This window comes from Diceros bicornis, chromosome 2 (assembly GCF_020826845.1).
Source record: "Diceros bicornis minor isolate mBicDic1 chromosome 2, mDicBic1.mat.cur, whole genome shotgun sequence".
Lineage (NCBI taxonomy): Eukaryota > Metazoa > Chordata > Mammalia > Perissodactyla > Rhinocerotidae > Diceros > Diceros bicornis.
In genome coordinates, this window is record NC_080741.1 from 67,383,478 (window position 1) to 67,407,532 (window position 24,055).

Sequence of the window (24,055 nt, forward strand, 5' to 3'; positions counted from 1 at the left end):
ACAAATCCGACCCTGATAAAGCAGGTAATAATAGACGTTACTTAAAATATACTCAAAAATAAATCTACAATTTCCTATCTTTTTTCATGACTCCTCATTGTATAATTGCCAATAATAACTAGCTGTGAGAGTTTGGGCAAGTTTAATTTTACTGGGTCCTAAATTCTCTTCTATAATATGGGAATAGTCACAAAGACTTCCCAGGTTGAGTAGAAAAATGGATTTTAGTGTATAAGGATGGAGAATTTCCCCCAACAACTCATGGGAGGTCTGGGGAAGGTTCATTCATTCATTGTTTGTTGAATTTAACATATGAATAGAGTTCCACTTTTCCAAGGGCAGGTGCTAACAAGGTGCATATGGTCTGTAGCAGCAGATAGGGACCTGAGGGAGAGCTCTAAAACCTACAAGGTGGCTAGTCCCTTTGGAGAGACTCAGGCTGAGCCCACAGCCCTAGCTGAGCAGCTCCATGTTCTAAGACATAAGAATTGAAGGTCTCATGGGTGTTGAGACCATACATGTCACAAGTAGAGGGCCTAATGCTGACATGACTGACATCTCTTGGTATCTTTGCTTTAAATTCTGTAAAAATACAGAAAAGTCTCTTATCCAATTCCCTACAGGAAAGGAGTAGGAATGATAACATTAAAATGCTTCTCAAAGAAGGCACCATTTCAGGGCTAACTTGTGAACTAGGTAAAAAGTACACTTTAAAGCAATAATGGATGAAATGACAGCTTTGCTATCTGCCATTTTCCCAAATGGACTATTTATTCCCTGGAAGTAGTTTACACCGCAGAAATGTACCTCAGGGTGAAGCAGTATCATTTTTACTTGATCTTATTGAGGGTACAACATCAGACGTGTGGCTAAAAACTAAGACATTGTTTCATATACCATAAAACCTTATTTTTTTTTTAACTCTCTCTTCATACAATGTAAGGTCTTACACGAAAGGCAGCAGAGTATGCGTAAATCATCATCAATGTGCCTAAACTTAATTAAATCTCCCTAGATTTTAAATTCTCTTTAATGCTACATAGATTTGGGAGAAGAAACAAAGCGGCGATCTATATATAGGTACCAAGTTTGCCATACAGTAAACAACCCCAAAGTTAAATGTTATTTTTTAAAAAATTATTTTTCACATTTACATTTAAAATTTGCAAGCCTAGGATGTTAACACAAAGTCTTACGGTATGAAATAATCACAAAAACTTATGCTATCAGCAGAATCAATTTTTTACTTAATATGAGAGTAACAATTCTGGTAAGCATCTAATCAGTCAAACTAAAACCAAATTTAGCAAACAAATGGATATTGCCAATTTTCATTCCTTCTGAGAGAATAAAATCAAATAGATGTAATTGTTACTGCTATAAACAATATTATAGTACTATTTTTCCCCATAATTGTGAAAGGACCGGGATAACTTAGTGCAGAAAGTATGTTTTTGGCATTTCTTAATATATAAAATCTATCCCATAATATTACAGTAGTATGTGTTTTAATAAGATTATGCATTTAAAATCCGGGTCAGTTGCTTTTCATCTGTAATATGTTTTTGTATGACAGCATCTGAGAATATGTGGAGACATGTCTGCTGCAAAATCATTAAACCAAGAAAAAAAATGACTCAGATTTTACTTATATTTAAAGAAATAAGATGACTAACACATAAGTAGGAAAAGAGCTAAGAATAATTCATGTACAGTTTAAAAATTCTGCATTTAAAGACTCCTTTCTAGGAGTTAACGAAATATTTTAATATACTTGACAGAAACTGGATCTAAGAAATCACTCTTGATCTAAACAGAGACTGCTTTATATTTTAAATGATTTACCTCTATGACTACACATCAGCCATAAAAATCCCAACAGGTTTTATTTCTTTTGTGAATATGTCATGATAGAGCTTTGGTTATAAAATACTGCAGTTGATAAGCTTCCTTAGCGCTCGGTAAAATGGTGCCCTGAAGTTAAAATGCTCCCATTTTATTTTTGCTAACTTGACAATGGAACTTAAAATGCAAACACTTTAAACCACCAAAAGCAAAAATACAAATGCACACACAATAAGTCCTTCTATTCAAAGTTTATAAAATAAGTTTTCATCACCAGTTATCAGAGTTCACTGATCTACATCTGCAAAAATGTTCTGTTATTTAGACCCCTTTCAAACCACTTTAATGCAAGGGCTAAAGAAAAAGTTCAAAAGAGGAACAGAAGGAGGAGCCCGTGAAACATATATTTGTAGAGGCGGAAGGAAGCTGAAAAGCAAATATTCCCTCAGTGGCGATCCATTTTGAAGTCTCTGGTTTGCTCCTCCAGAGTTTCTCGGAGGTATGTTTCTTGGGAATCCCCATAGCATGTCAATTGCGTGGCAGCTCATGGTTATAATTCAATGTGATAAAGTCATAAAGCAGAGAGGGCCGGGACAGTTAACCGAATGCCACTCCTCACAGCACACACACGCAAATGTGATGTTGCTGAAATCCAAGACAATTTCCTGCACACTGGCCAGGACTGTCATTCAAACAAGAGAGCGCTGCATCCCGTTGCTCCTCCAAGATTGAAGCACATCTCTCTCTTTGCTACCGTGTTACCTAAAACAAATTAAACAAGTGAACATTCACATCCCATATCTATCAAAGATAATCCTTCCTGCTACTGGACCTGTACATTCCTGTCTGTGTCATTTGTACAGAGTTGAGCATTTTGCACCTTTATCTGTAACCAACCTCACCAAATCAGCTGTTCAAATCAAATTCTTTACATTTCTTGCTTTTAGGTTGCAAAGAAAACATGCACAAAGGCTTCCACAACATGGTATTATGCAACCCAGCTTTGAATTTTGTGGGGTTATAAGAATCGCATCAGATTAGGTACATTCATTGCCCATCAAGTTAACTCAAGCATGCTGAGCACGCTTTGTTAATGGCTCTAACATTTTTTCAAATGAATGCTGATTAAAATCAGTGTATGTCAAGATCAAAATGTTGCCTTTGTTACGTTCTTAATGCAGTTAACTTTCATCTTAAAAAATAGGTTATTTTATAAAACTTCCATATTTAGTGGAAACATACATCCGTTAAGAAATGTGTTGTTGTTTTTTCCATTTTTAAACACCCAGGGTCATTACTTATGATATAAGAAAACACCTGCAGTTTCTATAGTTTGATTTGGTCATCTAAGAAATTTTACAGGTTAGATAATCAATACACAGCTAGAAAAAGAAAAATAAAAGCATAAGACTTTAACATGTCTATACCATGAAAATATTTGCAAAGTGAATTATATTTGATAACATAGCCATCATGCCTGGGCTTTCAACCCAATCAGGTATTTATTAAAAAGATTTGCTTTTAACTGACCTATGGCCTTTATTTATATATTCTACAATATAATTGCTCTTTTATTTGTGCTGGGGATACCACAGCAAACAAAACATGAACCCCGTCCTCATGCAGTTCAGCTAGAGTAGGGATTGACACACTTTTTAAACACCAAACAGTAAATATTTTCCGTTTTGCAGGCCATACAGTCACGGTCACAACCCCTCGACTCTGCCTTCACACCATGCAAGGAGCCAGACAAGACAATACATAAACTAATGGGCACTGCTGGGGTTCTAATAATACTTTATTTATGGACATTGAAATTTGGATGCCATATAATTTTCATGTGTTACGACATATTATATTCCTTTTGATTTTTTCCAACCATTTAAAAATGTAAAATGCATTCTTAGCTCATAAGCCATAAAAAAAACCAGGACAAGAGTTGGATTTGGCTCACAAGCCATAGCTTCCTGACTCCTACTCTAGAGGAAAGAGCTGGAAAAACAGGTAAATAAATAGTCTGTCCAAAGGTGAAATGTGCTATGGAGACAAGTAAAGCAATATAATGGAGAAAAGAAAGACTAGGGCAGGGAGGGTAGAAGACTGCTGTTATATAGAGGATTCTCGGGAAAGGAGATATTTGTAGGAGATACTTGAAGGAAAGGAGGGATCCCTGACTATCTGGGGGAAGAACGGTTCAGGGAAGGGTCCATGCAAGGGGGCCTTTCTCTGACTGAGGCACAACGATGAGACAAGGAATGCATGGCCAGACTGTCAACCTAAAGGGGTCACTTTGGCAGAAGTGATGACAGGTGAAGCCAGCAGGACCTGTGACAAGAAGGATAAAGGATCTAAGACAAAGTGGAATCAAGGACAACTCCAAGGTCTTCGGATTGAGTAACCAGAGGATGGAGTTGGTCATCTTCTGAGATGGAGAGGACTGTCTCTCTCTGCCTTGGTTTCTTTATCTGTTAAATGGAAAAAATAGCACCCACCCCTTCAGTCAGAGTGAAGAGTGAATGAAATACGTGAAATGAAGTACATGGCCCAGTGCCTGTCATGGGGTTAGCACTCAGGAAATGGTGGCTAGTGTCATCTTAGCTCTCTCTGGATCTATCATGCATCCTATATAACCTAACAGTTTTTACAGCCAAGTATCAATCTACCTCTAGGATGTAACTCTCAGAAGCATCTCATTTGAGGAAGCTCATTCTCCATGCCCAGCTCATTTTGGAGCCTATCTACAATTAAAGATGGATGATAAGATATTTTCAGATTTATTTTCCCTTACAAGTTTTATTTTTCTGATTGTATATGGAAAGTTCATTGTTATTTTGGAATGTTGGTGGATAAAATGTTGCTGACATGTCAATATTAGCCCCGCTGTCATGTGGCAGGGTGCCCTGAATATTTCAAGCTCCGGCTGTAGGGATCAGGAAAGACCAGACATCAGGGTAAAGAGCAATCTCATCTAGATCTTGAAAGACAAGTGGAATTTTAGAAGAGGGAGGAGATGAAGAGGAAGGCAATGAGATATGGAAATATATGGCTTATTTGGCGCATGGCAGTAAAGGTGCTTATACTCTGTATTTTCTATCAGTTACCAATGAGAATCCACTGATGGTCTCTCAGCAGCCGAGGAATCTGGGCAAGGAGTTTGCCCTGGTGGCACAGAAAGTCGAGTATAAGCCAGTTCAAGGCAAGAACAGAGAGCAGGTGGGGAGCTCAGTTAAACCAGTGGTTCCTGCATAGTGCTTGTCATCAGAATCACCCTAAGAACCTTTTAAAAGTATGGTTTTCTAATCCCCATCACAGACTGACTTTACCAGAATATCCTAGAAGTGAGGTTCAAAACAGTGTGTTTTTAACAAGTTCCCATGATGATTTTTCTGTAGCCACTGATACGATCAAATAATTATAACATTGAGGTAAAAGAGGATAAGGATGACCTATGGCGGTAGCCCAACAGACACAGAGCCATTTGAGGAAGATACCAGAAGGACCTGGTCATCTTAGATCTTGAGGATTAGGGAGGTACTGAAAAGAAAGCCTGTTGTTTAAATTCTTAACTCTTACCTTTAGTTTTCCAATATGAAATATTGGAAACATTTAGACACTTAATGGGAACTTGGAAGAACAAAATGAAGTAAGACAATCACAGTTAGGATGCTTGCAAAGAGCCACTGAAAAAAATATTCTCTAAAGCACAGTTTTTCAACCTCAGCACTGTTGACATTTGGGGCCAGATAACTCTTTGTGATGGGGGCTGTCCTGTGCATTTTAGGATGTTTAGCAACATCCCTGGCCACTACCCACTAGATGCCTGTAGAACCCCACCCCTCCCCAAGGTGTGACAACTAAAAATATCCCCAGCCATTGCCAAATGTCCCCTTCAGGGCAAAATTGCCTCTCGTTGAGAACTACTGCTCTAAAGACATAGCTCTTCACCCTTAGTAGATGTTTTAAAAATAAGAACATTAAAAAATCTAAAATTTTTCAAAATTCAATGCGATTTACTTCTACTTGCAAACAACAAAAAACCCTGGCAAATGGTTGGCTTTGGTGTGAAGAAGACATTGTGCACTTGTTAAGAGACTTAATACTCACAACTCAAATAGAGAAGAATTATTTAGCGCAGTATATGTAGTAAGACTCGGAATTAAATTAAGAAAAGGAAAATTGAGGCAGGACGACAGAGACTTAGTTGTATTTTTCCACAAAAAAGTAGTAGCTACACCCTCTCTGGGGATATTAAACATTATACAGGCAGAATAAAGTTCATGCCAACCTTTTATACTTGGGAAAGACAAGATGACTGGTTAGGGAATTGTCCCCTCTCATTTTCATATCTTCATGTAAGGCTATTATTAATATCTCAAATTGACTGCTAGCTCTTTTCATATTTGCATTTAAATGGAAAATAAAATTCTGACATAGGTGGCTTACTGCAGACAGTCTTACTTCTTAGCCTTTCTGTGTTTTGCTGCTGCTATGCATGAACTGTTAAGGAAAATGGAAACTATTTTGTTATATAGTTAATACCCCTCTAGGGAGGCAACTGCTCTACCTTTATGGGACCTCTGTCTCACCTATGGTGTAAGGTCAGTGTCGATTTTAAGAAAAAGATAGAGCTTCTGTGGGCACCAAGCTCTTCATGGAAGCCAGTCACAGCTCCACAGATGAATTTACTCTATGTGCATAAGATCCATAAAAGGCATAAAATGTTTTATGCAGTTCAAGTCACACGGACTTGGATTAATAAAGGAAACAAAGTTTTACGACTTCGAGATTATTCTCAAGTGGCGTATCATTCTTTAAAAAAGCAGCTAAGTATCACGATGGCTTGGGGACCTGTATTATGTTTCTTCAACTTTTCGAAGTGCTAAATGAAATGTCACTACCGTTGAGGATTTCGCTAGAGCACACATATTCCCAGCACACAGAGCCAAATGCCCCTAAAGGTTTGCTTCCTGCAAATGCCCTCTCTAACTGCACATAAATAGAGAAGCAGCTGTTATAGCAAGAGATTAGACACATTCTTTTCCGGAACACAGTTGGCTGGTGCTCATGATCTTATTTTATATTTATATGTAAGAATCAATAAAAATATAATCTTCCAAAAAGTTATTTCTTAGTCTACAAGAAATACAATGAAAGAAAAATTTTATCACTGATGGATGTAAGACCCTACCTCATTGGCAACTACGAGATTTTTATTCAGGAAGGGAATAATGGCTGAAAGGGGCTATGGAGAAAGGATGTGGAATTATCTTAAGGCAGGGTTTGTTTAGCAAGCACACCTGGGTTCACACAGATTGGAAGTTTATTGGGAGTGGCTTAGAAGAGGAGCTGCTAGAAATGATGGGAGTGTTAACTTCCTTCCTCCGCCACTAAATGACTCCATGAACTTCCACTGCCCTGGATATAAAAGCATATATCAGGTCATTTATCTTAGTCATCTCGATATCACTAACAAGGACAGGTTAGTTGATAATTGTAATTAATGTTGAAAATAGTCTTGATTTTGAAATTTTGATTTTTTGTGTGTGTGAGGAAGGTCAGCCCTGAGCTAACATCCAATGCCAATCCTCCTCTCTTGTGTTGATTTTTTTTTTTTTTTTGCTGAGGAAGGCTGGCCTGGAGCTAACATCCATGCCCATCTTCCTCCACTTTATATGGGACGCTGCCACAGCATGGCTTGACAAGCGGTGCATTGGTGCACGCCCAGGATCCGAACCCGTGATCCCTGGGCCGCCGAAGTGGAGCATGCGCACTTAACCGCTGTGTCACCAGGCCGGCCCCAAAATTTTGATTTTTAACCAGATAATAAGGAACTAATCAACTGACTTTCTACACTATTGATAAATTTGGGTATGGTAATGTCAGCTAAAATTTACATTTAATTTAAAATTTATTATAAAATCTTGCTTTCTAGTATTTTATGTTTTGGATTTAATATCTTTTATTATATTCATGGCATTATATTTAAATATATATTTTATAAAGTCTTGCTTGTTACAATATCTCATACACACACTTAGGGTGAGAACTCACCTGCTTTTTGACCTCAGTGACTGAAGATGAATGAGAACTCTAAGTGTTTAGTAATTCAAAATACTCATAAAGGGGGAAAGGTAAGCAAGAGGAGAAGCCATTCAAGAATTATTATACTTCCTAAGGGGGCAAAGCTTAGATAAAAACCAGAACTAAAGAGTCACTCCATTCCGGTGTGTCTAATACTAATAACCCCAGAATGATCTGTTTTATTAATTTCCATTTAAGAAATAGTCACTGAGACACTAGCTGGCTCTGGGACTATCAGGGTAAGCAAAACAGACAAGGGCCCTGACTTCACAGCTCTCCCCTAAGACAGAAAGCTCTAGGTATTAAGCAAATAGTATACCAATCCAGGTAAAATGTAAGCATGGTAAATGCTCAGAGATACAAGGGACATGAATCCAAGCAGGGACGGATTCCCAGAAGAAATAATGGTTAACTAGAAAAGAAAGGAGAGAAGCACATTCCTTTGCAACTGCAAAGGCACCAGAGTAAGAGGTACAACAGAGACTGGAGCAGAAAGAATGAAGGGGAGACGGCTTGCCAGGTTATCGATTAAGGGCCAGAAGGCAGGGGCTAGTGGACCATGGAGCCAGGAGAAGCCATTGAAAGATTCGGGGGTGGACAAGCTTAGAAGACTGGTATTTCACAAAAATTACTGTAGTCATTGTGTAGAGAATAGACCAGAATGGAGCAAGAGCGGATGTGAGGTAACAACTCAATAGTCCAGATGAGACACAGTGTGGACGGGACAGGGGTTGTAAGTATGGTGACACAGACTCATGGAGAGATTTGCGAGAAACAAGCCTAAGGACAAAATAATAGATTGGACCTGGGGAGATAAGGAAGAAGTTAGATTTCTGGCTCAAGAACTGGGTAGACAGTGGTGCCCTTCAGAGACAATGGTGCCCTTCAGAGACAGGGAGAACTGGAAAGAGGACCATTTGGGGAGGAAACGGTTGACGTGTAAGACTTGATTTAGAGTCTTCAACCATTAAATCTCCTTTCAGGCAGTAGGCATTTCTACTTTAGCGAATCATCTGTATATGGACTCTTGCCATGCTATTATGATACACTGGCCTGTCAATTCTGAAACTTTAACTTTAGAAGGAGCTACAATGAATTTAGTGGCCCTACCTAAAATAACAAGTTCACCCGCCAAATCACTGCTCTATGAAATCTGACATAAAGGGTGACACTGGGAAATGGGCTTTTCAGAAGGCCAGAGTCATAGGGTGGCATTGCCTGAGCAAGTTTATCAACATAAAATCATGTTGTCCTCTTGATGGCAGGACAAAATGAAGGAGGGACCCCATAGCTAATAATGTGCTGAAGTTGTAAGTGATAGTTGTGGTTTGTCTATACTTGCCTTTGTCGTTTTCACTTTATTGCCACTGCTACAGGACCAACCTGAGTAATCTGGCAGCACTTTACAATCCTCTCCTTCCAAACAAGGATTCATGTGACACCACCATTTCTGAATCACGATGGAAGCTAGAAAAGAAAGGCCAAAAAACGTTTGTGACCCTGTTTCTTCCTCCGAATATGGACAACGTAAAGTTCAATATAGATTAGGAAACTGACTTCAAAGACTGCTAATAAGCAGTTAAGTGCGCGCGCTCCGCTGCTGGTGGCCCGGGTTCGGATCCCGGGCGCGCACCAACGCACCGCTTCTCCGGCCATGCTGAGGCCGCGTCCCACATACAGCAGCTAGAAGGATGTGCAACTATGACATACAACTATCTACTGGGGCTTTGGGGTGGGGGGGAGGAGGAGGACTGGCCATAGATGTTAGCTCAGAGCCGGTCTTCCTCAGAAAAAAGAGGAGGATTAGCACGGATGTTAGCTCAGGGCTGATCTTCCTCACAAAAAAAAAAAAAAAAGACTGCTAATAAGAATTATTTCACCATAGGTAAATTTAAAGAATGCAATTAGCCATATAACCTATAAAATATTATTTTGCCCTTGGGTAACTAACGGTAATACAGTTAATAAGCTGGCAAGCTTTACAGTGGGCCTGCCTGCCTGTGAATGTGGCTGTGCTACTTTTTTTTCAGTGACCTTGGACTAGTTATTTAACTCCTCTCAGCCTCAGTTTCTTCATCTGTAAAATGGGGATAAAAACAGAACCTGGCCCCAGGATATCAAGAGGATAAAGCTAACCCATGTGAAAGTCTTGGCTGACTTGGGGCCAGTCACTATGTTGTCAGAAAATGATGCTATTATTGTGGTCATCATCTTTAGTTGTAGGTTACAATGGTGGATCTTGATATTGCAAAGTTGTTATATTTGGTACTCTTCGTTGTCAGTAGCAAAGACCAAAAGTGGTAAACATTTCCATCATACATGGTGTCCATCTTTCCATGCCATTCCAGCAAGTGGTGAGTAACTTGAAGTCAATTACTAGGTGTGAAATGAAGATGGGAGGACCTGGTATTCCCTCACATGCCGATACACTAGACTAGTTAGGTGACCTCTGAGTTCCCTTTCCTCCTTACCTCACCATCCCTGCCAATAAAACGAGTCATGTTTTAAGCCTATAAAGCAGAAACTAGCACCCCAGTTCTCTTGGTTTGGAGGCAGATGAAGAGAAGTCAAGAGACACCAATAACTTTGTTGGTTATTCTCACAGATTCAAAGGACAAAAAGGATTGAGGTTGATTTTTAAAGGTGAGCCCAGCCAATGGGCTGGTCCAGGACAGAGCTCCAGGGCTGGAAGTGGTGGGTAGTTTAGCCCAGTTTTTTTGTTTTTGAAACACCAACTTTGATGGAGTCCAATCCATTGGAGGTTGTTTTCTAACTACTACTGCCTGAGAAGTCTGAAACTCAAGTTCAAACAAATCTTTATAAATGCTAAGAGCTACTTTTTCTTTAGGGCTGGGTACCCTGCTAATTGTCTTCCCTGCCTTTTCTAATTTCAATCTCACTGCAACCTGGAGGTTAAAAATTGTTACCTTTCTGTATTTTATAGAGAAGAGATAGCCGAGGCCCAGAGGTTTTGAGTGACTTGCCCAAATTCACAGTGTGCAAGCAGTCAAGCAATATCTGAATGGAGCAGTCTAACGCTAGAGCCCACCTCCAACCCTTAAATACATACCCCTCCCTCACACCTGAGATCTCTAGGAGAAAGAACTCCTTGTATAGAAGCAGCGACCAAAGTAGGTAACAGCAAGCCAGTGCATTCAAAACTCTGTCTGATGGGAGAAAATGCAATATGGCATGATGAGGGCACAGGATAGTTTCATTATCGGCTCAAGTGGCCAGACATTGTTTCTTCTCCACATGCAGCCACCGTTCCTGATTCTAGCCAAATACTGATCGAGGATAACCATTTGCTATTTAAATCAGAAGGTGCCAACACTGAGAAAGGGAAATAGCTAAATGGGTTATTTATTTTGTCAGAGACTGCCACTGAACTGGAGTAGACAGACACACTGGGGTGAAGCCTGAGAAGGTTATATTCTTTTCAGCCCCAAATATCACAACAATCTCACCTGAAAACTGTATGAGCTTTGTCATTTTCAAAGCACCTACTGTTGCTCTTTTCATTGTCCCACAACCTTCAGAAGCAGCAAGGAGAGGCAGATGGTGCCAGGAAAAAAAAAAAAAAAAAAAAAAACAGCTTTCTGCCAAGTTAGTAAAGTGAAAGAGGAGGTACTAGAATTTAGATCTTCGTACTCGCTACCCAGCAGTCCTACTATACCACAATTTACAGTAATAGTTAAGATTAATAAGTGCTACATCGAGTCTGACCATATTCACAGTGCTGACCAGTCATTCATTGTTTTCTGAATACCTTAGGTTGGTCCCAGGTGGATAAAAAGATAAATAAGGGATGGTTCCCAAACCTCAATTTAAAATACCATCTGCAGGACTGGAAAAGTTATATAAATGTTGACAGAGCTTAGTTATATTTACACAGAGTTAAAGCTGAATTTAACATACTTTTTTTATCTTTAAAAGTCTTCCTTAGACAAACTTACTTCCACTCAGCAGTGGGAGCCTATGTCATCTTGAGAGGGATCAGAGCTACATGGAAGATTCAAAGGAAGCCTTGACAGCTGGCTAGTGATTTGTCCCAGTGAAGGCAGGAGGGGCAGTGGGGACAGTGAAGGGTCCACCTGGAAGCCAGTAGCCCCGTGTGGCCGAAGTGAGGGTGGGCAAGGAAGCGCTGGACGCTCAGCTGAGGAAGGTGGTCTGGGAAGCAACCTATAGGGGCTCTCAAGGCCAAGTCAAGATTAGACTTGATTCTCTCAGCAGTGGGGAGCTGTGGAAGGTCTGTGAACAAGGTAGTGCAATCAGCCAGGGAAACGTGTGAGCCTAGAAGAGTCAGCTTGGCAGAGGATGACGAAAGAATTTGGGACAGAAAGGAGTCTGAAAGAGAAGACCAATCCAGGTGTGAGCGAGAAATCTGGGAACAAATTCCCTGCAGAGGAAATAGAAGGAATCAGATTATCTCAACATCACTGCAGAGAAGTGCTAGTACTTCCTTACCGGACTCATGGGGACCCAAGATAATTCTGGTGCCAAAACCTAGAAAAGGAGCTTGAGGGAAAAAAATTGATGGATTCAGGCATTCATGACAGAAAAATATGTCAATTCTTAACTATAAAAAAAAAAAATGTTATTTGCCTAGTATTTTGTTTAAAGATTTAAATTTATTTAAATAAATAAAAGAAGGAAGCATATACGATCAAGTGCTTATAAAATTATTTACCAATTTTCTTTCATTTAATTAGAAAATATGGAGTGATTTCTCTAAAGAAAGATTCACAACAGGCTCCTTAAAATAGCAAGCTGCCCTCAAATTTAAAATATTTCTATTCGCAAAGAAAAAAAAATCATTTTCAGATCTTATGGAAGAATACATTGAGTGAGGTGCCTCAATAAGTAGATAGACTATCCATGATAGAGTTTCTTTGTGAAACACTTAATAACAAATGTTCTTTCAGAAAAGAGAGACATAATAACAGTCACCACAGTAGCCAAAACAAAAGTTTCAAATTCCTTAATGAGTTAAAGATTGACTAAGGAACTCACAGCTAAGGTGAGAACCAACCCCAGGGTTGACCTGACAGTGAATAAGATAATTAAACGGCCCAGAAGTTTAAGGTTTGAGTGTATATGGAGCTGGGCTATGAGCAGAGACAAAGGCCTCAGAAGTAGGAGTCTATTAAAATAACTCTTGAGAACATCTGCCCACTTAACTGAGCCTCATCTCCACAGGAAAGTAAGTTTGTAGGAGGCATCTATATATTTTTTCTGTTACAAAATGCCATAATAGTACTTTAAATGAGAAAGTGTCTTGTCACTTCTATTTTTAAAATAAAATTCTTTAAAAAGCCCCAGGCCTTCCTGACTTATGAAAACACAAAGTATCCCTATCTTCAAGCTGCCAACCTGTAATGAGTTTCTAGTTTTATGCAAAAATGAAGAAAAAGAGTGAAGCCATGGTTTTGTGGTAGCGACTAGTACTTTCTATAATGTTTTGTAGGTGAAAATGTAACATGACTAACTAGCTATTTTGGTGCATTTCCTTTACTCTCTGCTGTATAAAATAGATTGAGTTTTCTTTCCTATCCCAGTCCCATATAAACATCACCCCATTAAATAAAACACATATGTATTTATATAGCTATTTAGACAAGCCCACCTTCAAATAAGACTAACAAAAAAACAGGCTCACTTCTCGAGAGTCGGTCTCTCATTTGTTGACTTAGTTTAGTTGTATTTACGCAGAGTGAAAGCTTTTCTAAAGAAAAGTGTATTTTTATACTGAAAGCATGGACAGTCAGACTAAGAACACATCTTCCTAGAATATATATCTTCTAGAAAATGGGAATGGTCACAAGAATATGATGTGAGATATTAATGTATTTTATCTTTAGCTATTTTTCTCTTCTCACTGTTACTTCAAGGTGCTCACTGCATTCTTTAAAAATTAAGCCATTTATTAACTTTCAAGATAGGTAGGTGGAAAGCCCTGCTAGTTTATATTTCTCGTTAAGGAAAGAGTCCATTCCAACCTGACCCGGGTAACACACATAAAAGCAGTAGTTAGAGCACTCTGATTTTATTTTAAAGGAGCCTTTTACTTGTTCACACATTTCACAAATAACACAGTGTTGTTATTTCCACAAAGTACATGGAGTACTGAGTGTGGCAGTGGACAGATATGTATAGACCCATCTTTTGTGATCTAGGTTTGTCCTCTCAGCTAAATACTATCTCACACAAGTGCATCCACGTAGAGTGGTGCCTCTAAGGCAGGGTTTCTCAACCTTGACTCTATTGACATTCTGGGCCAGATAATTCTTTTTTTTGGGTTTTATTTTCTGTGTGTGTGTGTGTGTGTGTGTGTGTGTGTGTGAGAGGAAGATCAGCCCTGAGCTAACATCCGATGCCAATCCTCCTCTTTTTGCTGAGGAAAACTGGCCCTGGGCTAACATCTGTGCCCATCTTCCTCTACTTTATACGTGGGACACCGCCACAGCATGGCTTGACAAGTGGTGTGTCAGTGTGCGCCTGGGATCCGAACTTGCGAACGCCGGGCCGCCATAGCGGAGGGCATGCACTTAACCGCTATGCCACCGGGCCAGCCCCATGGGCCAGATACTTCTTTATTGTGGGAGTCTATCCTGCGCATTGTAAGATATTTTGCAGTATCCCTGGCCTCCACCTGCTAGATGATAGTAGCATCCTCTGCCCCAGTGTCACAACCGTAAGTGTCTCCAGATATTGTCGAATGTCCCCGTGGGGGCAAAATCTACCTGGTTGAGAAACACTGATTTATGGTTACACAGATGTACTAACCCCAAAATAAGAGACTGTGCTAGTTCATCAGACCTCATCAAAGCTTTGGCTTGTGAAAATAATGCTACTCCATGGTAAACTCCATGCCTGCACTAGTCATGTCTTCCTTCCGGCCCCCAGCAGGGTCAGTTCCACAAGTCTAAAGTTTGCATGCATGCAATCTCTCTCTCTTTCTCTCACACACACACACACAAATCCTGGCTAATCCTGGACTAGCCATGAAACCTATGCTGACAAGGTGACCTGTCAAATTCAGGGTCACATTTTTCCTTCTCGGAAATCTTAGGGTACTTTATATGAATTTTGTCCATAGCACTTCATATCCTTTCTTATTGGCACATTCTGCTTCATCCACTCTCCTAGAATACAAATTCCCACAAGGCAGGAATTAGATCCTAAAATTTTATTTCATCTGAGGCCTCTACGATCAAGGGCTCTGTTAACATCTCCAGCCTTGTCTTCTACCGTTTCTGAGCCAGAGTGAGCTACTCCCAGTTCGCAGGTTTGCCCCACTCATGCTCACAAGCTTTCCACTGCTGTGCTCTCTAGTTCCCTCCTACCTAGTAAAGTCAGACCCATTGCTTCTTAGGGGAACCATCCCTGATCCCTTTCTCTACTGTCTCCTGGAGGCCTTCATTTACTAGACTTAATTTGTGTATCTTTCCTAGTGAACTGTGGGCTCCTTGAAAGCAGGACTTGAGTCTAATTAACATCCTCCTCCACCCCCCAGCATCTAGGACATCCCAAGTACAAAGGTGCTAAATTAAAACGATGAAGGAACCAACATAGGCAAGGTGCATCTTCTTCCAACTCCCAAAGTGCTTTGGTAAAGTACACCTCCCTGTCCTTCACCTGATGGCCTCTGAGAAGACTCAGAAAGCTGCTTCATATTTTCGGTGGCACAGAGAACAGACCCAGTAAGAAAACCTTGTGAAATTACATCTTAAAGACAGCTCTGTGTCTCATCACACAGTCCATAAAGGCATGCAAGTTGTCTGCAGTGCAAACAGCTACTCTCAGCCTTAACTAAGCAAATTCTGACATCTCAGAAAAATAGAAGAAATTTGGGCATCATCAAAAGAAAAAAAATAGCTTTAAAAAGTAACTGCCTCCCGTTCCTGAAATTTTGTCTTATTAATCTTTTGTAAAAGCAATGTTTAGAAAGCATTCACTTTGACAAAATAAATTAAGCTTCACTGTATTACATATTTATCTCATTTTATCATAAAACCATTCAGCATTATCTTTAAAGAGCTGTATTTTGATAAATGTGTAGAATACAGTTCCCACCACAAAACAGCCTTGTATATGCCAGTAGAAGATTCAAAGGGAAGAATTCTTACCAGCTAAATAGTTGTTTGTTTTAGGACCAAGTAACCATATCCCGTCAAATAATTCCCCATCCCTTCTCCCAAATCCCAAATGAATATTAAAGATACATTTCAATAATTTAGGGAGATTTCTTAATTATAATTAAAAAGCTTGGGGGGGAACAGCTAGTTTTTCTCCCTATTTAACTAAATAAAAGCTATGATTTTATGGAAAAGCAATGAAAACACCAGATAAGTATCTGTGGTGTGGATTAACAAAAATGCCTAAGAATACTCCAATTTCTATGCCAACATTAATTACTGCCCCACTCCAACATCTTCTTGTCTTTGTTTTAATTTAAATGTAAATTCAAGCAAATTTTATATTTTAGATCTTCTCTATTCTTATTGACAAATAAGATAAGAGGAACATATCAGCAGAGACTTGGTCTTCCCACATGCCAATTAGCAGCATGATACTGCATACTTATTATGGGATAAAGATTAAGCAGGTAAAGTTAAAAAACCCTAATGGAAACATATTCAGATAAGGCACAGAAGATCATCGGGATATGAAAACAGACATAAATCCTAACTAGAGCCTCAACTACAACCTTCTATACCTTCTTCAGTGACTTTGATGCAATAAACATTTATGGAACACCGACTGTTTGCCAGGCAATGCTAGGTGCAGAGGGCACAAATATGAAGACACAATCACAATCCCATCTTTCAGAGGTTTCGTATTGTCTGGACACAAATGTGGCACTAAACTTATTTATATAAAAGCTTATCCTGCACTGTCCAACAGAGAAGGTTCTAGTCACAAGTTTCCATTTAAATTTAACTTCACAGTAGTCACATGTCAAATGCTCAACAGCTACATGTGGCTTGTGACTCCAATCATACCGGACCCATACACATCATCACATACAGATATAGAGATATATAGAAAGAACATTTGCATCGTCACAGAAAGTTCTACTGCACAGACTCTGCTCAGACACCAAATAATTGGTCTCCATCACTTACTAATCCTATGACAATAGGGAAATCATTTAGTTAGACTGCGAGTCTGTTTGCTTTGCTGTAGACACGACCAAAATGTCCTTCAGTAGAGGAATGGCTAAATAAATTATGACCTATCCATACAACGGTGTGCTATGGAGCAATTAAAAAAAACCACCTAATATTAACAGGAATAAAGCAGGTTGGATTAAGAAATATCCAATGTGATATCATTTGTGTACAATACACATTCATATTGAAATCTACCACATTTTCTACAGACCTATCTTAAATATACAAATATACAGAAAAATATATTGACCAAAAAGATAAATGTAGTTACCCCTAGGGTGGTGGCCAAAGGTGATTTTGTCTATATACAAACAAGCTACTTTAGCGTAAGGTATTAATATTTCCTTTACTAAGAGCAAGATGCTAATAGTAATCTCTACCCTATCTGTACTTGCCAAGTACCAAAAAAAGTGCTCTGAGTGTTGTAAAACATTTTTTAGATATATGACTTTTTATATCCAAAGATTTTAGGCAAGACAAAGTATAAATATAGTTTATGTTATGATTCATAAGTTCCTGTAGAAGTTTATAGTATACAGAGGCAAGCAAACGCAGTTGTTATCTTTAAAAAACAATTGGTGATTAGTGAAGGCGAATCAATTCTCCACAGCGCTAAAACTCACTCATGCTCCAGCCAATTGGGGGGACGTGTAAATAAGAGACCCAGTTCCTGTCCTCAAGTAACTCACAGACTAACTAGAAGGCACACATTCCACAAGTTTTTACAACAAAATGAGATACATGTCATGAACTGGAAGTATGGGGAAATACAAGGACATACACGAGATTTGAAAGGAAAGTAGGAATTAAGTAGACAAAATGTATGTTGCAGGGAAGAGGGCGATTCAGGCAAAGGGTATAGACAGGTGAAGCACAGAGATGAAAGGGAATGGAACGGAACCCAGTTTGGATGGAGTAAAGTAGATGAAAGAGAGAAGTGAGACAGAGTCAGATTATGCAGGGCTTCAGAAGCCATGGTAAAGAATTTACATTTTATTTTAAAGACAGTGGGAAGTCATTGAAGTGTGGTTTTAAGAACGAGAGTGAGGGGCCGGCCCCGTGGCTTAGCGGTTAAGTGCGTGGGCTCCGCTACTGGCGGCCTGAGTTCCGATCCTGGGCGCGCACCAACGCACCGCTTGTCTGGCCATGCAGAGGCGGTGTCCCACATACAGCAACTACAGGGATGTGCAACTATGACGTACAACTATCTAGTGGGGCTTTGGGGAGAAAAGGGGGGGAAAAAAAGGAGGAGGATTGGCAATAGATGTCAGCTCAGGGCCGGTCTTCCTCAACAAAAAGAGGAGGATTGGCATGGATGTTAGCTCAGGGCTGATCTTCTTCACACACACAAAAAAAAGAATGATCAGTTCTGGTTTTCTAGGAGGATCACTCTGGCTACAGGGTGGAAAATGGAAGACTAGGAGGAGTAACCTCAGCAAGATGTAATGTTGGCCCCTAGACTGTGGAAGTCACCGTGGGGTAGAGAAAAGTGGACTGATTTGAGAAAGAGCAAGGAGACGGAATGGGTATGACTTGGATTTAGTTGATGAAGAAAATAAATATATTAAACTGTCCCAGCTGGGGGGATAGGAACTTAGCAAATTTCTTTTAAATGCTTTTTTTTTTAACGTTAAAGATCTTCATCTTCTTTTATAGGTCCACAATCTTTTATCTATAACCCCCAAATCCCCAAAGCTCTGAAAATGGAAAGGATTTCTGTAAGATGGCAGCAAAACCTGACTTGAATTAACATGAGGTTCTTCATCTTGCTTTATCCCATCCTGTATGAATATTCATTTATTTCACTGTAGAAATATTAATATCTGTGGTTATGGATACCACTGGAGAAGACATTAGGTTTGTTAGGTAATAGATGGTATATGTAGTACGTTACCTTTATAAAATCTAACAAAATATGAATTTGGTAACACATCTGGCCCCCAGGGTTTCTGATAAGGAACTATAAACGGGGAATTTTCCCCTTGCACTTCCCGGCTTTAAAGGTGGCTGAGATCAGGCTGCTACATCACCACTGGTAATCACACAGCCCATAAATTTGTGTCCGTGTTTGGTAGGGGAGGTGCGATGTGGGCAAGTCAGCTATTATTTTTTATTTTGCAATAAGATCTGGGGTTAAGAATGTGTGTGTGTATTTTAACTGTTGATCTTTAGACATACATCAGATAAAACTGGAAGTGTTCATTTTCAGGGAGGTTTCACACCACTGTAGAGAAATTGCTACAAGGCTTAACCTCCTGTATCTGTTCCCCTGGGGACTAATACTTGTTTCTAACAAGGCATCTGCTGGAAGGAGCCAGGGGCATCAAAAGGAATCAATCCCAGGCCTCCACCTACAATCATCAACATTCAACATTCATTCTTTTTTTTTTTTAACTATTGGCACAGTAGTCTGCTGGAAGATTTGGAAACAACAAATGAATGATCCATGATCCCAAACCATTCACAGAGATGTTGCTCCAAAGAAGATGTTTTATAAATGTTTGTTAAAATAATAAACCAGAAATTAAGAGAATTTTAATCTACAACATTAAAGATGAGATGAGAGAACCAGGCTGCTATTTTTTTTTTTTTTTTTTTGAGTACAGAATTTGAGAACAGGAATAAGAGTGTGTCTAGGGAAGAAACTGCTTTGATGGGTAAGATCTGCAGAGACAGCTGGGCCAGAAGAAATCAAAGCACATCTTCCTGATTTTTTGGGAATGGAACTCCCCATTGGTACCTCTTGAGAGACATCACTAATAACTTACCTTACTGATCAAGAAATTTGTGGAGTTATATTTATGTTCACTTTTGGAATGACACTGACCTAGAAGGAAACTGCTTTTCTTTGCATTGCAAAGATAGTAAAGTAGGGGGGTTCTTGGTAGTTCTAGGTCCTTGTGCAATATTGGAGCAACTGACCAGAAAGGTCTTACCTTCAACACAAGAAGGCTGAGCCCGAGTTGTGCCAGCAACCTGTCCCGGGAAGCAAGAACACTTGACCGTTTGTGATCGCTCTTCTATGCGGTTCTTGTTACAGCACCTGTGCACAGCGACCACCTCACAGGTCCCTTGCTTGATCTGGTGGTGACCTGGTAAGTAATGGGGGAGAAAAACAGACACAGTGCTGTTAGGAGAAAATGAAACCACCAAGAACGTGAACCACCAAGACTATGGTTTCCAACTTCCTGTGCTATGCTTATGAATCTTTGTAATTTTTTTATTTTGATGTAGTTTCAAATTTATATAAAGGTGGCAAGAATAGTGAAAAAAACTCCTAGAAACCTACAGTAGAAAGAAATTTGGCCCCTAAGACCTTCAACCCATGGTTATGTTATGTTACGTTACATAGCAAAAGAGATTTTGCAGATGTAATTGAGATTACTAATTGGTTGATTTTAAGAGAGTGAGATTATCCTGGGTTATCCATGTGGGGCTGATGTGATCCATGAACGCTTAGAAACAGAGACATGAAGGGGAAGTCAGAGATTCAAAGCATGAGGAAGACTCAAAGCATCATTGCTGGCTTGAAGACGGAGGGAGCCAAAAGCCAAGGAAATGGAGACCTTAGTCCTAGAACCACAAGGAACTGAATTCTGCCACTAACTTGAACACACTTGGAAGTGGATTCTTCCCCAGAGTCTTCATAAAGGAACGCAATCCTGCTGATACCTTGATTTTAACCCAGTGGTGAAACCCTGAGCGGACCATCCAGCCACACTGTGCCAGACTTCTGACCTACAGAAACAGGCTGCTAAATTTGTGGTAATTTGTCACAGCAGCAAGAGCAACCTAACACAAGACCTTTTACCCAGATTCAGTAATTGTTAGCTGTGACTCCATTTGCTTTATCATTCACTCTCTTTCACATATTTTTCTGAACCATTTGAGAGTAAGTTGCAGACATGTTACCCCTTTACCCCTAAATACTTCGGTGTTTATTTCCTAAAACAAAGATTCTCTTACGAATCAGAAAATTTGACAATGATACAATACTATTACATAATCTACAACCTATAGTCAAATTTTGCCAATTGTCCCAATAATGTCCTTTAGCCATTCCTCCCCCTGCTCAGGATCCAACCCATGGGCTACGTTACATTTAGTTGTCCCATTTCTTTAGCCTTCTTTAAACAGAAACTATTCTTCAGTTTTTATCTTTCTTAACCTTGACATTTTTAAGGAATCCATGCCAGTTATTTTCTAGTACGTCCCTCCAATTGCTTTTGTCTGATGTTTCCCCTTGATTAGATTAAGGTAACACCTTCTTAGCAGAATACACCAGAGTGACACTATGTTCTTCTCAGTACATGATCACATGATGTCCATTTGTCCCATTATTGGTCCTGTTACCTTTAATCACATGGTTAAGGTGGTCCTTGCCAAGTTTTGCCATTTGTAAAGGTACTATTTTTCCCTTTGTAATTAATAAGCATTTTACGGGGAGATATAGTGAGACTATATAAATATCCCATCCTTCATCAAACTTTTACCCACTATTTTTATCATGCATTAATGATTTCCACCTGAATCAATTATTATGATGGTTGCAAAACTGATTCTATATTAGTATTCAAATTCTCTCAGATCTAGACAGGAGGAGACCCTTCAAACTGAGAGCAGTGTCATTTTGACCTATCCCCATTATTCTTTGAGATCTTCTTAACTTTCTAGCTCAAAAAATGTACTAGAATCACCTCATATTTTCTCTGCCCTCACCATTTTTCTGCAAGGAACCCTGATTATTTTTAGTTGGGCAACAGATTTAGAAACCAAGGTCTTGGCACATAGGTTTACTCATTGCTACTAGGGAGTGATTTTGGGTGAAAGGGTAGATAGATGTAGGAAGTGTGTGTGTGTGTTCAACATAACTTCACACTGATACCTCCAATTCCAACTTAGCACCGCAGGTTCTTGCTACTTTCTCCCCAATTCTATATTTGTATCTCCCATCACCAATAATGAGAAACTTGACTTCCATAGTCCTATAACAAACAGACAATAGTTTAAGTTTACTTTACATGGGAATCCATTTTATCAGTTAGGAGTCTTTTGTTATAACAACAAAAACCCATATGAGCTACCTTAATCTAAGGACAACTTATTGGAAGATGATCAGGAGACTGTAGAACCAAAAGAGAATTTAGCTTACTGGTAAGTGGAACCATCCTCATGGCTGGCCCTGAGTGAATAATTTTACTCTATGAGTCTGTCATTCTGCTCAAGGTCACGTCAGTTGTGGCAGCCACCCTCTAAGATGGTCCTCAATCGTCCCTGCCTCCTAGTATCCACACCTTTGTGCAATCCCTTCTCACATGGCACCAGGGTTGGCCTTTATGACCAATCGCATGCAGCCGAAGTGATGGTATGTCACGTCCAAGATTAGGGAGCCACTCTCTCTGTGCCTCTCAGATCACTCACTCTGGGGAAGCCATGGAATGGATGGCCCTATAGAGAGCCCCATGCGGCAAGAAATTGAAGTTTCCTGCCAACAGCCCTATAAGTGAGCTGATAAGCAGACACTCTCCCACACTGGACCAGGGTTGGACTGTGTCCCAATAGCATACAGCAGCAGAAGTGATGGTTTGTCACCCCCACAGTTAGGTTATAAAAGACAGTGGTGTACTTGCTTGCTTGCTCATCACTCATTCTGGGGGAAGCTGTGTTGGGTCCAGCTCTATGGAGGGGCCTGTGTGGCCAAGAACTGAAGTCTACTGCCATTAGACACATGAGTGAGCTTGGAAGTAGATCCTACAGCCCTAGTCAAGTCTTCAAAGACTGTAACCCCAGCCAACAGCTTAACTGCAATCCGACAACCCTGAGGCAGGACCACCCAGCTAAGCCACTCCCAGATTCCTGATGCTCAGAGACTGTGTGAAATAATACATGTTGATTGTTTTAAGCTTCTAAGATTTGGGCTAATTTGTTACACAGCAATAGATAACTAATACACCGACTCTGGCTATACCAGGATGGAGAGACTTATCTTTGCTCTGATAGAAACAATGTAAACAAGATTGCAGAGGCAATGTTTAGAAATGATTAATGAGAGACAATCTTTTCAAGCACCCTTGAGCACCCTCATGATTTTCAGATACACCATTTACATATAAATTGTTCTGTGAATTACAAGCAATCTCATCTACTCATTAAAACAGGTTTTCCAAAGGATTCTCATGGGTTAGTGCTTTGCTTGGTTTCTGTTGTTTGGTGCATGTGTTTCAAATAACAAAACTAATTTAAAAACATTCCATAATTCAGCTTTTTAATCCATAAAGACAGGCCTTCCACAAAATAACTCTATATTATTCTGAATTTTTCCTGGCCCTCTCCTCTCATACTATCTTAAATGTTGGTGGAAGCAAAATTCAATTACTGGCAAGAACAAATACTAAGGCAAAGTTTCATTTGTAAAACACATAAAAGCAGAACCAGTACCCAGAGAATCAAACCACTAGCATGAGAGAAAGTTTTCAATCTACTACAGAAGCATAAATATGAAAGAAGTGATTAAAACTATAAATCTAATTAAATTGATTTCCCATAGGTAGTTGTATACAATTGTAAAAAAAAAAACTAACTAAAAATAGTAATTACAATGTCAGTAAAGTAGCGTGGGAATTTAGCACTGAGTAAGCAGAAAAGTGAGGCCTGGGAAGAGTTCATGGGGAGATCCTTTCTCTGGTTTCCAAATGCAAATAAGCACCTTCAGGTCAAACATTCCTTAACAACTAATGACTAGCCATGTGGGAGAAACAGGGTGAATTCATTCTCAGTCCTCTCTCAAGGACTGCCCTCCGTGTTGGCCATTGTCTCAGTTTGCTTGGCTTCCATAACAAAGTACCACAGAGTGGGTGGCTTAAACAACAGACATTTATTTCTCACAGTTCTGCAGGCTAGAAGTCCAAGATCAAGGTGCTGGCCAATTCAGTTCCTGGTGAGCGCTCTCTTCC

The 24,055-nt window shown here is 39.6% G+C and overlaps 1 protein-coding gene across 4 annotated transcripts in view; it reads right to left on the minus strand.

Moving 5' to 3' along the window:
- Positions 1 to 1,226: 1,226 nt before the first annotated feature.
- The window catches only part of TAFA4 (TAFA chemokine like family member 4), a 158,171-nt gene continuing 135,342 nt past the window's right edge, over positions 1,227 to 24,055 (minus strand). For 3 of the 4 annotated variants that reach the window (XM_058562691.1, XM_058562673.1, XM_058562682.1), the window contains 4 exons: positions 20,039 to 20,194; positions 11,394 to 11,459; positions 9,310 to 9,393; positions 1,227 to 2,607 (listed from right to left, as the gene is read on the minus strand). In XM_058562691.1, the coding sequence (XP_058418674.1) occupies positions 2,531 to 2,607; positions 9,310 to 9,393; positions 11,394 to 11,459; positions 20,039 to 20,194 (383 nt within the window). In that variant the 3' untranslated portion in view covers positions 1,227 to 2,530. Of the gene's footprint in view, positions 2,608 to 9,268; positions 9,394 to 11,393; positions 11,460 to 20,038; positions 20,195 to 24,055 lie in introns of all 4 variants that reach the window. The other variant, XM_058562667.1, reaches the window with a different exon arrangement.